Raw genomic sequence first — 14,805 nt, forward strand, 5'->3', positions numbered from 1 at the left:
TTCATATCAGCTCACGACCATAGGCTCATAGGCTGGGCGGCAGCTCATAAACTTCTCGCAAGCAGCATATGCCTCTCAACACAGCAATGGGATGCGACTCGCCCAAATTAACAGCCAACAGTTCGCACAAGCAGAGTTTATTCGCCTACCGGGACAGCTTGCCTGTTCACAAATCAGAGTCCTGCAGCAGGCCGTCGCGCCCAGATCGAGCAGGCGTCACGGCTAGCTGGAGCGGAGCCGCGCGAGTAGCGGAGTACGGAAATGGTCGGCACAGCCAGCGAAGGGGACAAGGGGGTGAGGTCAGCGCCGGGGTGCCGTCAGGGAAAGGGGTTCGTCACCGGGCCGGCCAGGACGGCGGCGGACGACGGAGCTAGGGTTTCAGCGGAGGGCAAGCTGGAGTGAACAGTGAGGACTCAGGGGTCGCCCACAGGTCTTGACTTTATTTTTTATTTATTATTATACAAGACAAATCTTCCCTACAAATTTAGATGCGGCTCTTCCTATCCTCTTCTTCTATTTTTGCCCTCTGGTCATTAAGATAATCCCACTTATATCAATGTATAGAAAATAAAGAAAAGCATCATTAGTACCATGATAGAAGTCATTGGCGGAAGGAGAAGGTCTAGGGCCACTATGGCCATTGCCCTAGTCGTGGGTTGAATTTCTCCACATGTAGAATACCGTAGTAAAAAGACACAATATAAGTTAGTCTATCTGACCCATGGAGTAGCTCTAGGTGCTAGCTGGCTCAGCTCCGCCCCTAGAAGGTGAGCGAGCAACTAATATTAAGGTGGGTTGGGTTTTTTTTCCCTGTGAACTACTTTCCTCCAATTATTTATAAAATATTTTCTCAGTAAAACCTTGTCGCAATGTTTTTCAATAAATATTTGAACCTTACCGGAAAAGTCTTTAGAAAAAGTTTTTAGAAACAATTCTATCATTTTTGGAACACCTTTTTAAAAATTTGTTGGAAATATTAGAAATAGTTTTTAAGAAATCCTTTTCCCTGTGGGTGGGGCGGTGGCCGGGGATTGGCGATGGATTTGCCCCAGTTCTGAATCCTGCATCGTGTGGTCTGTGCCGTGCACATAGCAAAGTCTAGCTATCGCTCATGTCAAATTACCTCGACCTGGACGGATCCGTTGGTCACGGCATTAAATGGGCAGTGTCCGTGGGTGGTAGGAGCACCGGCAGGCGGCAGCACGTGCTCCTCCTTCCCTAATGTATCGTCATCCTCCTCCGTGTGGGGATGACAAGCTTCCCGCGTGCGTGGTGTGGCAGGGACGACATCCAAGACGGGCCGTGCACAATGCTAGCAGCGAGGTTGGGGGGTGAGGGGGTTGAAAGAAATAGCCACAACTATCGAGTAAGGGCCTCCCTACACACCTAGGGGGAAGGGGTTTGCATAGGAAAAATAGGTGCCTCCTAGAGTAGTGGTCCTGTTGGAGTGAATATTTTGCTCTCAGGGTCTTGCTAGAATTGCTCTTGGACGCCTCTTTCCACGGACAGGAGCAGCAGAGGCTAATGATGGTATTGTCTTGTCAAATGGGCGAAGCCATGATGCCAAAGAAGTTTGGTGGATTTGGGATTTAGACCTTAATCTATGCGTACTACGGTGGATGTGGTTTGAGTGTCAACTGACAAGCAGCTGTTCAGGGCAAGCACTGTGATCACAATTGGTGATGGAAGCAGAACGACAACATTTTGGCAATCCTCATAGCTTCATTGGCAATCTCCAATGGACATGCTCCCTGATTCTTTGAAGCTTGCATGGAGGAAGAGCAGGGCAGTTAGTGAAGAACTAGAAAATCAGAGACTCAAGAGTTGGACTCGTGGTTCGTGGAGTGACGACGGTAGCCAAAATGGCTATTTCGTACAGCTTTGGGCTGATCTGGGTTCAGCAAATAAATCTCACAGATGAACCTGACCAGATTGCTACGCTACATACGCGTCACGAGGCCAGCCGACAGCCTGCCCGTCGTCCATCATGCACTCCCGCCGTTGCCGTCCGCGCCGTCGTCGCCAGCTCGTGGCGGAGCGTCGACTTGGACCATCTCCTGGGCAAACCTCAACGCCGTCTCCCGCGCGCGACCCCGCAGCGCGTGTCCCTCCACCTCGTCGGCCGCCACGACGCCCTCCAGCACCATCTCCATGCGGAGGGAAGGGTCGCGGCTCAGGCAGCAGGCCAGCACGAAATCGCGCGTCCTCCGCGTACCGGTCGTCGATGGCGTCGCGGAGGCGGTCAAGGCAGTCCGCCACGCGGCCGAAGCCGACGGCGTACCCGGCGACGCTCCGGTCCGGCGGGTCCATGGGGCGCAGGCCGTACTCCTCCAGGCTGTCGCGCGCGCGGTTGAAAGCGGGGCACATCATCTCAGCTGCCCGCTCCGCCTCCATCTTCTGGTCTGCGACATGCCGCCTGGCGTCGGCCTCGGAGGCGCCGGCGCTCGCGGCCTCCAGCTCACGGTGCAAGCGTCCGACCTGGTCCTCCTCCTACACTGCGGCGGTGGCATTGGCCCGCTCGGCCGCCACCTGTCGGCCCAGCGCCTCCCATGTTGGTCAGACATAATATCGATGCTTGCGTTCATTGCGCGGAAGATCTCCATGGCTTCCTGCAGCTTGGTCTTGCGGCGAGCACTGGCTGTCATTGCGGTCGTCCATCCTTCTTTGCTCCATTCCTCAGTGGTCATCCTTGTCTTGCTCCTCTCAACGGCAACTATATCCATGGATCCACCTCGGTGAGTTCATTCCTGCATAGGACAAGTATGTCAACACGCGACAAAGTTTACAGGTACGTGGAGAAGAATGCTTTTTTTCTTGCGCACCTTTCTTGTGTTGCAGCTTGTTTGTCAAGCATGCCATGGTGCTCGCTTTCAAATTCCTGAAAGTGAACAGCATGCTTGGGAATGTGAGCACAAAGCCATTTAAGAAAGAGTACAGAAAGGTGAGAGAGAAATGCAGTAGCATGAATGCATGATCCAAGACTGAGGAAATTATTCTCGTTCACTTGCCTCAATCCTGGAGCCTTCAATTGCACCTTGGGGCTCTACTATAGTCAAGGCTGATGATGCTTCCTCCCTTTGTTCATCCCTCTGTCGGTTTCTACAGTCGTCCGGCCATGTAGGTTCAGCTCCAGGTACCGCTGCAGTATGTGGGCTTGAGGCAATGAATTTTTCCAGAGATGAAGAGGGTTCCGTCCCAAGCCTCTCGTCTGCCTGTTTCAGTTTCAGTTTCGCCATTCAATATTGGTTCAACCATTAAATGTGCATCTGCTTTCTTTGCTGAATTATCAACTTCATGAGCTTGGTTTGAAGGTGATGGCAGCGAAACAAATGGTCGTTGCAGGGATGAGATTTCCTCCATTTTGCGCCTCTTAGCAGGAAATATCAACAATCTTACGTGTTGAAGACTATGATCAGCTCTGTAAATTATTTAAAGCTACACGTAAAATTGTGTTTCAACAAAAAAAAGTACTATAAGAAATTCCAATATAAGTACTGTCTCTTAATCAACTAGTTGACATGAGCCGCGTTCTACTGCTTTCCAAATATTTTTTAGATGGCACTTATACAATGAACTTCAACAAGAAAAGATGAAATGGCAGACGCTTTATCACTTCAGCATGCTTATATACTAGTAAGCGCCTAAGCGGTACTGCAAAGTGCAAACTGACAGAAAATAGTTAGGGGAACATACAAGACCTGAGTTTTTTCAGTGGATTGCAGCCCAAATCAATGTCGCACTTAGGATAGCGGTTGATATTCTTATCCGTGAACTCCTCAACTATGCATTCCCTGCAAATAAACTGATCCAAACACATAACGATAGTAAAAATTGTACTTTTCTGAAAGCATTTCTGGAGACAAGCCTAACAATATAGGTATAACTTTTCACATAGTGAAATTTGATAGTTTAAACATGTTGGTGGCCAAACCTTCCATCAAGTCTAAACCAACAACAAAGGGAGTATATACAGGAGCGAGCTCAAGAGGAAGCACACTTAAATGTCAAGAAAGTACAGTAGCATGTGAAGTCATTCTGAGGTTCTAAACCAACAAGTCTGTGCCATGAAGCTCAAAGGTTAGAAATAAAACTCAGTAGCTCACCAGCAAAATCAAATTGCGACAATTAAGTGAAAGAAACAACCAGTATAATTGATACTTCACTTCAGATTCATATCTGTGGGCTGTGGCACACAGATAAAAGCAAACGAAATAACTTCAGGTACCAATAAATATGTACAATCTACACAAATAAACACCATTGGTAACTCTTGACAATCAAGCCAACACATCAGATAAGAAGACAACTATTTCACGACACAAAGTTTCCTTTTGGATATTGTGGCGGTGAATTTCCAGATTTTTCTTTTTCTTTGCTCTCTGTCCTGACAAACCTTCCAATTTTTGGCGATTTCTTAAGAATTGGACCCTTGTTTAGTTTTGGATGGTTGAGAAATCTTAGCACATGCCCATGAACCTTGGTTCACCTCCTCAAGACCTCAACATTAATTTAGGCAGCCGAAATATATAAAAGAACCGAGGCTAGCAGTGTCTTGACAGAGTTATTACTCCAGGCAAAATCCCCCCTTTTGCTCAATTGGTTTGGCTAAGTGTGCATGCCGCACACAGATCCCATAACACAAGCGACGCGCTCCCTCGTGTACCCAAAGGATGTGCCTTCACCGGCACATACTCCGGGCAAAATCAGGCAGACCCTAAAGACAGAGAATTAATTTGGGGTAGGAAGAGGAGGAAGAGGGTGGATGCGGAGCTCACAGGAATGGAGGCACTCGGGGATGACGGCCGCGTCGCGGAGGAAGCCGCCGCAGAGCCCGCAGGTGACGCACGGCGCGATCCTCGAGCGGCGCACCATCACCTCCGCATCCGCCGCGCCCTGCGCGACGGCGGAGCCGTGGGAGCACGGCCCGGCCACAGGCGAAGCTTGCCGGCCCCTTTTGATGATTTCTGCATCGCAAACCAGATAACCAGCTCATGTCAGCACGGTGCCACTCAATCAAGAACCGCGATGAGGTGCATTGCTCCAAAATCAAAGATCCAGCAGCACAGAATTTCAATTTCCCAACCGTGGCAAATCAGAGCCTGCTTCGGCCTGCGGGTAAGAGAACATTCAGCGGTGCGGTAAGAGAGGGGTCGCCATCGGTGCCTCGGCAGTGAGGTGCGGTCGGGGAAGAGGAAGCGTCACCCGGCCAGGAGACACGCAGCGGGGGAGGCGCTAGGGTTTCAGCAAAGGACGGCGGCGGACCACAGCGGCAGGAGAGATGGAGGGATGGACGATGATTGGGGGCTGGGAGAGTAGATGGAGCTTGAGAAGAGACCGCGAGAGAAAAGTTAGCTTTAGAGCTAGTTGACGAGTGGAGCAACAACACGTGGCGGGGGTGGCAGACTCCACCAGGCACGACCAAGTGGAAGGGTCCAGGCAAGATCAAGCTATTCATTTTTAAATCAGTGATGAGGGTTTGAGATGGATCATTGATAGATGAGAAGTACATGGGGTAGGTAGTGGATCAACGGTTGTATGAAAAGACAACGGTTGAGATAAATCATGTAGTCATATGTACATGCGATTTTGCATTTTCCCAAAATCAAGAGCAACTCGAAATAGTATCATTGTATGAAGGTAATGGTGGGTACATAGGTGAGATAGATTTATTTTTATTTATCTTTCACAGTATTCAACAAATTTAAATACACAAATTATATAATTGAAATATCTTTTGGTGATCAAATATAAAAACTGAATGAGTTTATAAAAAAAATTAAAATCATGGTATATGCATATCTACCAATCGACTGCAATTCAACGTGTTTTGACAAACCGAAAACAGTGGTGAATATTTCAAAATGTTTCATTAGGATTTGTAGATTGTTGGATTAATTTATGAAACTAGCAAATCATGGACAAAATAACGAAGATAAAGTTCAAAGCAGCACACATGGGCACTAATATAAATCTCCTGACAATCTGCAATTCTCTTACTACTAACAATCCTAATACTGATCGATACCTTACAAATCGATATAAACCAAAAGATAGGCAAAAGGCACGACTGGTGGACGCCGCCTTCTCCTTAATTCCTGCGTTTTTTTGTTGTGCCCAAGAAAGTGTCCACAACACTGTGAACTAGTAAGATTCTGCATTTGTATCTTGTCCTGTCCCAGTATTAGGCATGGGTTCTGCAGCATTCTTTCGTTGTCCTGACGATTCAAACAAATCTTGATCATTGATGGCACTGACTAATGTTGGAACAAAATTTTTAATCCAAACAACATGCTGGTTCAAAATCTTTTTGTTCCTAGTATAGCATGCATCTTTAGCATCATCTGCTTTACCAACTCAATTTTCTCCATATGATGCTTCTCAACTACCTGAGCAGCTTCATCCTGATCAGAAATGACATTTTATCAGAAAAAGTGCTTTGCTGATCAGCAAAATTGTGCATGTTACAATTACACAGATGACTCAGTATATATAGTGTCTGAAAGATTTCACTGGGATTCATGAGTTTCCACAATGCAGGCTGGTATTACTATGATTCATGATAGTTTAAGTCTTTAAGAGAGATGCATGGTAGACTCGCATATCAGAATGATGTTTGGAACTCACTTTAGTAGTGGGAGCTTTCAGTCTTCTTTTTTGCAGCTCCTCAAAAGCTTTGCATCTCAGCCTCCAGCATCCTGAGATGAGCTGTGGTGACATTGCTGAAACCTAGGCGTGCCTTCTGGAACCTGAATACTTAGGTTGGGTTTCAGTCCAGGTAAATGACCTGTTTTCAATAGTGAATTTTGATAGTTTAAACATGTTGATGGTCAAACTTTGGCACAGATTCTAGGACATCAAATAAAAAACAATGGAGGGAGTATTTACAAGCGTGAGCTCAGGAGGAAGTGCCAAATGTCATAAAAGTATAGTAGTATATGAAATCATTCTGAGGTTCTGAACCAATAAATCTGCGCCATGAAACTCAAAGGTTAGGAATGAAACTCGCCAGCAAATCAAATGCACAATAAGTAAAACAAAACAACCAGTAAAATTGATACTTCACCTCAGATTCATATCTGTAGCACACAGATAAAAGTAAACGGAATCACACACAGATAAAAGCAAACGAGATCACTTCAGGCACAAACAAATACGTACGAGACCTACACGATGCCCCTCAACAATCAGTTGTGTATGGATAGAAGAAGTAGAAGGGTATAGTAGCTTACAGCAATGAAGGCACTCGGTGATGACGGCTGCGTCGCGGAGGAAATCACCGCAGAGCCCGCAGGTGACGCACGACGCCATCGCCTCTTCATCCGCGCCCTGCAGGACGGCGGCGCCGTCGGAGCACGGGCCGGCTGCAGGCGAAGCTTGCCGGCCTCTCACCTTCATGATGATTTCTGCATTATAAATCAGATGATAACCAGTTTATATCAGCACAGTGCCTCTCGAAACCCCGATGAATAGAAAAATAAAACCCGATGAGGCGGTGACGCGCGCTGGAGGAGGGTCGGCGCCTCGGCAATCGGCATCGACAGTGACCAGTGAGGTGAGATTAGGGAAGAGGGAGCGACCATTACCCGCCCAGGAAGCCGCAGCCGGGTGCGGCGCGCTAGGGTTTCGGCAAAGGGCGGCGGCGGCGGACCACAATGGAGCTGGGGTGCAGTGGCGGCCGGATGGAGCTAATCGCCGTTGGGTGCGTTTGGCAGCCCGTTGTCCCTCAGCCTGGTCGAGCCAGCAGCCCAGCCAGTGTCACGGATGTACAGATGTTGATCGGAGAAACTGCAGCTCGATAAAACTGGCTGGACTGAGATGGTATTTGTTAGCTTGGGCTGAGACAGTGTTTATTAGCCTGTACTTGTGAATGAATTGGTGTGGATATCCTCCACATGGGCCAAGGCAGAGTTACCACTTCATTAATTACGATGATATGCCACTTTAGTTTATTTCTACTTCTAAATTATTTATGCAGAATGTCATTCTAGTTTGCTTTATCAATTTTTTGGTTGACTTAATGACCCAAAATATTTATAACTTGCATCCCGGGGCGTGCGTCAGTCGCTGTAGAGAACCGCCACGTGCGGCATGCCTCCATGCCTGAGGTTGTCACGGACAGGTGTAAAATTTGCTTGCTTTTTTTCCTGGAACCGGATAATCTTTTCTAATCCATCTTCTGTTGCGTTCTCTATATGGTGAAATTCACCCTTTACCCTCTGTTAATAGATGAAAGAAGACTACTTACTCCGATTCAAAGTCGTTTTAGTTTTTTCTCGGACTTTTTTCTAATCCATCTTTTTTTAAAATTTTGATATGGTATATGTTAATATATTTTTTCTATAAGTTTGGTGAAAAATAGATAAGTATGATTTAGGATGAAATTAAACCGACATATTATTTGATGCCAAAGAAGTTTGTGGATTTGGGATTTAGACCTCGATCTCTTCGGTAGGGCGTTGCGACTATCGTGGATGTGGTTTATTCGAGTGGACCGAGCCAGACCGACCTTGGGTTGGAACGGATTTGTCGGCAATGTCAACTGACGAGCAGCTAGCTGTTCAGGGCAAACACTATGGTCACAGTTGGTAACGGGAGAACGACAAACATTTTGGCAATCCTCATAGCTTCATCGGCAAGCTCCAATGGACATGGATGTTCCCCTGATTTGTTCAAGCTTGCATGGACGAAAAGGAGAGTTTTAGTAAGGAACTAGAAAATCGGAGTTGGGACTCATGGTTTGTTCAGCTTTGGGTTCTTGGGTCAGCAAAATAAATCTCACAGATGAACATGAACCTGACCACATTGCTTGGCGGTGGACGGCTGATGGGGAGTATAATGCAAAGTCAGCTTAATTACATTTACAGCATCCAAATTACAGCAGCTTCGTGTGGAAAAACATGGCTGCCCGTCGTCGTCCATCACCATCAGGCATCCACGCCGTCGCCGTCCGAGTCGTCGCCAGCTTGTGGTGGAGAGTCGTTTCGGACCATAATCTGGGCCAGCCTCAACGCCGTCTCCCGCGCGCGACCCCGCAGCTTGTCCACCTCGTCGGCCGCCACACCCTCCAGCACTATCTCCAGGCGGAAGGAGGGGTCGCGGCTCAGGCAGCAGGCCAGCACGTACTCGGCGGTCTCCGCGGCGACAGTGCGCTGCTCCTCCGTGGGCCGCAGTCCGTACTCCTCCAGCTGATGGCCCGCGCTGTCGACGGCACTGCGCGTCATCTCGGCCGTCGTCTCCGCCTCCCGCTTCTGGTCCGCGACCTGCCGCCTAGCGTCGGCCTCGGAGGCACGCGCGGCCTCCAGCTCACGGCGCAGGCGGACAACCTGGTCCTCCAGGCTCTGCGCACGGGCGCGCTCGGCCTCGACCTGGGCCGTCAGCGCCGAGACCCCTTCCAGCGCCCGCGCCGAGACCACTTCCAGCGCCCGCGCCTCGTCCGCCTCCTCCCTCGCCGCGGTGGCGGCATTGGCCCGCTCGGCCACCTCCTCTCGGCCCACCTCCTCCCTTGTCATTGCGGCCGTCCATCCTTCGGTGCTCCATTCCTCATCAGTGGCCATCCTTGTCTTGCTCCTCTCAACGGCTACTATCCATGGGTCCACCTCGTCAGTGAGTTCATTTCTGCACAGGACAAACATGAAAGGGCAGACAGCTTATCACTCCAGCATGCTTATATACTAGTAAGCGGTACTGCAAAGTGCAAACTGACAGAAAATAGTGCAGGGAAACATACAAGACCTGAGTTTCTCCAGTGGATTACAGCCCAAATCAGTGTCGCACTTAGGACACCGGTTGATATTCTTATCTGTGAATTTCTCAACTATGCATTCCCTGCAAACTGATCCAAACACATAGTGATAGTAAAAATTATACTTTTCTGAAAGCATTTCTGGAGACAAGCCTAACAATATAACTTTTCATATAGTGAAATTTGATAGTTTAAACATGTTGGTGGTCAAACTTCAGCACGGATTCTAGGATGTGAAAAGAAAAAAACAACAACAACAGAGGGAGTATATACAAGAGCGAGCTCAAGAGGAAGCACACACTTAAATGTCAAGAAAGTATAGTAGCATATGAAATCATTCCGACATTCTTGGCATCTTCCTTCAGCGGGCGCCGCTGCTGTTCTATGTACTGTTTCATCAGGCTACATACCAGTATAGTATCCATCCATCGGGTATCTTTCTGAGTTCTTGATGCCTGAATGGAGTTGAATTACTAGTTGTGTTCAGAGTTTCAGGCCCCGATGGCCTGGATTATTGATTGGCTGATGGCCTGCATTGCTAACTGAAAGAGGAATTTTACAGACTGAATGGCTGTTCATTTTGTGCCTGCTGAGAGAACGTACCAACACGATTGGGGCAATCTGCAAATTAATACACAGGAGAAGCTGGGACTGCAGACGGCCATCAGTTTGATCTGCTATTGTGACCATCAGAAATAACAAGCTATTTATCCTACAGTCAAAGGATAATCTTTGTTAGTCTGCTCGAACCTTGAAACCTTTGTTAGACTACTGATAGTCTGGACAATAGAATCTTGGTTTAGGAGGATCTCTTCAGCACCATTACTAATGTCTCTTAGTGGAAAGTGTCCTATTTCTATAAATCCGGCACACATATTTAGTTCTCTGCCATACCTTTTGCTAAGCAGTAAAATTTCTATTGAATTATTTCAAGAAATGATTTCTGAACCTATGTACTTGTTTTTTACTGATCTTGTTTACTGAATCCATTACACTGATGAACTGACTTGATGTATCATTCCTTCCTTTTGAATGTCTAATGTTTGAGATTGAACCATTGGTGTGCTGCTTAACAGCAGAGAAGCATGGATGATGATTTATCCTAAAAAAAAGTAGGTGTTGTTTTGCAGTTTCTGAGTCCATATCCTGTTAATATGATTAAGTGTAGTTGTTAAGTTGTCAAGCTGATGATAATAAGCGATTGTTGTTTTCCTGTTCTGTGTTAGCACTTTAGCAGCAAATTGTTGGTTCCTTTGCTTAGTGTAATATTTGGACTTTATTTACAATGCTTGGAAGTGCGAAACCTTTGCTTTCACATGTGTGTTAGGCTCATAGGATCCATGTCTGGTGGTTTCATTTCCGTTTGCTTGGGTACAATATTGGAAATCTGGAATGAAGTTCTCCCCTTTTGTGCCCACTGATCTTGCTGACATTCTAGTGCTACCTGCTGTGGAGCTATTCAGCTGTCGCTCTAGTGTTGCCTAATGTTGAGCTATGTGTGGCCATCGTTTTTCTTGCTATCATAATACAGAGTATGGGCCAATGAACCTTGCTTCACATCCTCAACATTCATTTAGGCAGCCTAAATCTATATAAAAATCGAGCCTAGCAATTTCTTGACAGAGTTATTACTCTAGGCACAATCAGGCAGACCCTAAAGACGAAGAATGAATTTGGGGGAGGAGGGGGAAGAGGGCGGAGCTTACAGGAATGGAGGCACTCGGGGATGACGGCTGCGTCGCGGAGTAAGCCGCCGCAGAGCACGCAGGCGACGCACGGCGCGATGCTCGAGCGGCGCCCCATCACCTCCGCCGAATCCGCGCCCTGCGCGACGGCGGCGCCGTGGGAGCACGGGCCGGCAACAGGCGAAGCTTGCCGGCCCCTTTTCCTCAAGATGACTTCTGCATTGCAAATCAGATAACTAGTTCGTGTCAGCACAATGCCACTCAATCAAGAACCGCGACGGGATGCATTGTTCCCAAATTAAAGATCCAGCAGTAGGAATTTCCCAACCGTGGCAAATCAGAGCCTGCTTCGTCCTGCGGGTTATGCCCATAGGACTAAGACGCCGCTCGATTGGGGCCGCGCCGCTCGAGGGGTCGCCGTCGGCGCTTCGGCAGTGAGGTGCGGTCGGGGAAGAGGAAGCGCCACCCGGCCAGGAGAGCTGCAGCGGGGGAGGCGCTAGGGTTTCAGTCAAGGGCGGCGGCGGCGCACCATAGCGGGAGGAGCGCTGGAGCTGGGAGAGTGAGGGTGATGACTGATGAGTGAGGACTGAGAAGTGAGCACTGAGACCTTGGTCTCTGAAGAAAACCGCCGGGTTCGTGAGGTTGTCGCCGACAGATCTAATTTTTGGCTGCTTTTTTAACCGGATAAACTATGTTTGAATATATTTTAGATTCTTTATCACTTCTTCTATCTCTGTCAAGATTCTCATTTTACATTTTTATTAAAAAGGTAAGTCAATAGAGGATCGGACAATTAATTTGTAGGATTGGGGATTAGCCAAACAAGACTTTAGTGTATTTTTATAACTTTTTTATGATTTTTTAATTTGTAGTCGTTTATCGTAGAGTTCCCCACCGCCGCCGCCCACCCCCGACAATAAAAATTAACCCACCATTAAAGTGACTCCACAGAAAAAAAAAGGTGACAGCGCACCATCATCCGAAGGGTCAAAGCCACGGCGAGACTAAGGGCTAGTTTGGCAGTGTTGTGGTTGTAACTGAAACAACTCCGATTATGGCTTCTCTGGTGGAGTTTTTTTACTCCAGCTTGTGTAGGTAGTAAAACGTTTGTTAATTATCTCAAATAGATAAAAATATGAAATTTCCGTAATACCCACATATTTTCCTTTTCCTTTTCTTTTTTGTCATTTTTCTTCCTATTCTTTTCCCCTCTTGCCCTTAACATTCTCATTCAACAATATTCCCTCCGCTACATTTGCTAACTGCCCTGGCCTCCCCGTATCTCCCCAGCACCACCATCGCCTTCCGTCATGTACTCGTCGCATCGTGGTCTTCCCCTGCCCTGGCCTTGCCCATGCCGCTCAAGGGTAAAACTTGGGACTCCGATCCTGCAGACGAGGAGCAGTTGGGAGCTAGTTTTCCAGCTCCCGCTCCATCTCCTGGCTTCTTTCAGCATGATTTTTGGAGCTTCTCCGTAGGAGCCGTTTGCCACAGCACCATTTGGTAGGGCTCTAACAGGAGCCACCGAAGGAGTCGGAGCCGCCGAAGGAGTCGGAGCTAGAGGCCTCGTTAACATAATGTTGTGGAGCAATGGCGAGTATACATACGACATAAAACTTAATTTATGTATCTTTCAAAGTATTCAACAATTTAATACACAAATTAAAAAATTGAAATATTTCGATTATGTTTCGCAAAAAATATAGAAACTGAACATGGTAAAATAAAGTTTAAAATCATGTTATATACATTGCTACCATTTGAGTGCATTTTCAAAGATGTTTTAACAAACCAAATAAAATGTTGAATATTTCAAACGTTTTATTAGGATTGGTAGATTGTTTGACTAATTCGTGAAATTAACAAATCAAGGATAAATATATATAATAGTGAAGGAAAAGATAAAAAGAGCACTCGGGCTATATCTTTTGTCTTCTTCTAATACACGGTCAGTTAATTTTGTAATTCACAAAGTTGAGCTTGACCTTAAGATTTTATATACATGTATGGTACCATCTCCGTCACGTGTGTATGGATTTTTTTTTCAATCAAAAACCCCTGAGTATATGTTTTCAGATGGCCTTCACGATTTCCGTAATGCTAATGTTTTTCTCCGAACTTAGAGTGTATTCTTTTTAGAGGGTTCTCATGATTCCACCGTGTCCAATATTTTCCCACTCGCTCTAAGGTCAAGAATTAATACCTGAGCTTTATTTGCAGTCCAGAGCATTTGGCTCTGTGTTTTCAGTAGATACCGATCCTCTCTGTTAGCTCTAGCTCATGAACAAGAGATAAGAGATTCATGTGATCAAGTTCACAAGTCACATACATATGATGTACACACACTAAGAAACTGTGCATAGCTAGTTTTAGGGCATGTTTGTTTGAGCTGCAGCTTTTGAACTCTTCTGAAAAGCTACTGCTGGCATTTTGGTTTTGATAAGCCAACACTAGCTTTTAGAAGATGTGTATAGTTTTTTGAGCTCAGGAAGTTAAGGAAAAGGTCATAAAATTGAGCTTTCCATATAAACTTAGTTTTTCTTAGCTTCCAGTTTTCCAAAAACTACACGAAAAGTTCACTGTTTATTTGAGCTTATGACTTTTCACGTTGAGAAGCTACCAGGAAACTCAAATAAACAGGATCTTACTATGGCTACCACCACTGGCAGAGCTACGGCTTGGCCAAGGTGGGCCACGACCCCCCTTGCCGCAAGGAAGTCGCGAGCAACTGGAGGCTGACATTGGTCGCATGACATTTTTGTGCATCATATTCTCGTGTAGTTTAGTTTTGCTAGCGCACTAAACCTGATGTCATTATATTTTCCAATGCAAATATGAACTAGGGTACTTAGAACCGATAAAATTTAAATAAGTAGTACACGCATTGTCCTTAGTCAAATTAACAGTTAGGGAGGAACAAACGAAAACAACTGACCCTACCTGACGTGGCGACCTTGTTCAGTACGAAGAATTGATCCTGGCGATCCTACCTTCCACTTCGCCGCCACAATCCTCAAACACACCACCCAATTCGCCCAATTCCAGTACCAGCCCGCCATCGTCGCCACCACCACCACCACCACCAAAACCTCGACAACGAGGGAAGAAGGCACCAACACGTACCCTCATGCACTGGATGACGACAGCGGAAGAAAAGTTGAATCTCCTAGTGACGGAGGTGAAGAACCTCCAAGCAGGCTAGTTGAAAATTACAACCGCAGTTGATGGATTCAACACCTGAAGCATCAACGCAGACAAGTTTTCAGTGGTGCTTCACAAGGAGATAAAGGATCTCACTTCGCACATTACGGCGTTGGAAGCAGCTACCTCTTTTTGATGGTGACCATCCTAGGGTTGGAAGGAAAAGAGTGAGAAGTA

The 14,805-nt window shown here is 46.8% G+C and overlaps 1 protein-coding gene across 1 annotated transcript; it reads right to left on the reverse strand.

Annotated features, from left to right (window-relative positions):
* Positions 1-8,594: 8,594 nt before the first annotated feature.
* Positions 8,595-14,486, reverse strand: LOC117843988 (uncharacterized). Its single transcript, XM_034724778.2, has 5 exons — positions 14,418-14,486; positions 11,756-12,095; positions 11,449-11,643; positions 9,733-9,832; positions 8,595-9,615 (listed from the first exon to the last, which is right to left on the reverse strand). The coding sequence occupies exons 1-5, from the start codon at positions 14,484-14,486 to the stop codon at positions 8,925-8,927; spliced, it is 1,395 nt and encodes a 464-aa protein (XP_034580669.1). The 3' UTR covers positions 8,595-8,924.
* Positions 14,487-14,805: the final 319 nt, after the last annotated feature.

Source organism: Setaria viridis, chromosome 2, assembly GCF_005286985.2.
Source record: "Setaria viridis chromosome 2, Setaria_viridis_v4.0, whole genome shotgun sequence".
NCBI classification, from domain to species: Eukaryota; Viridiplantae; Streptophyta; class Magnoliopsida; order Poales; family Poaceae; genus Setaria; species Setaria viridis.

Excerpts from the sequence above, each read along its gene's own strand:
- LOC117843988 (XM_034724778.2), bottom strand. The coding sequence starts at position 14,486 with ATGGCGGGCTGGTACTGGAATTGGGCGAATTGGGTGGTGTGTTTGAGG. Across the intron at positions 12,096-14,417 it reads TTGTGGCGGCGAAGTGGAAG|CCAAAAATTAGATCTGTCGG; the intron begins GTAGGATCGCCA and ends TTAAAAAAGCAG. Across the intron at positions 9,616-9,732 it reads AATCCACTGGAGAAACTCAG|AAATGAACTCACTGACGAGG; the intron begins GTCTTGTATGTT and ends TGTCCTGTGCAG.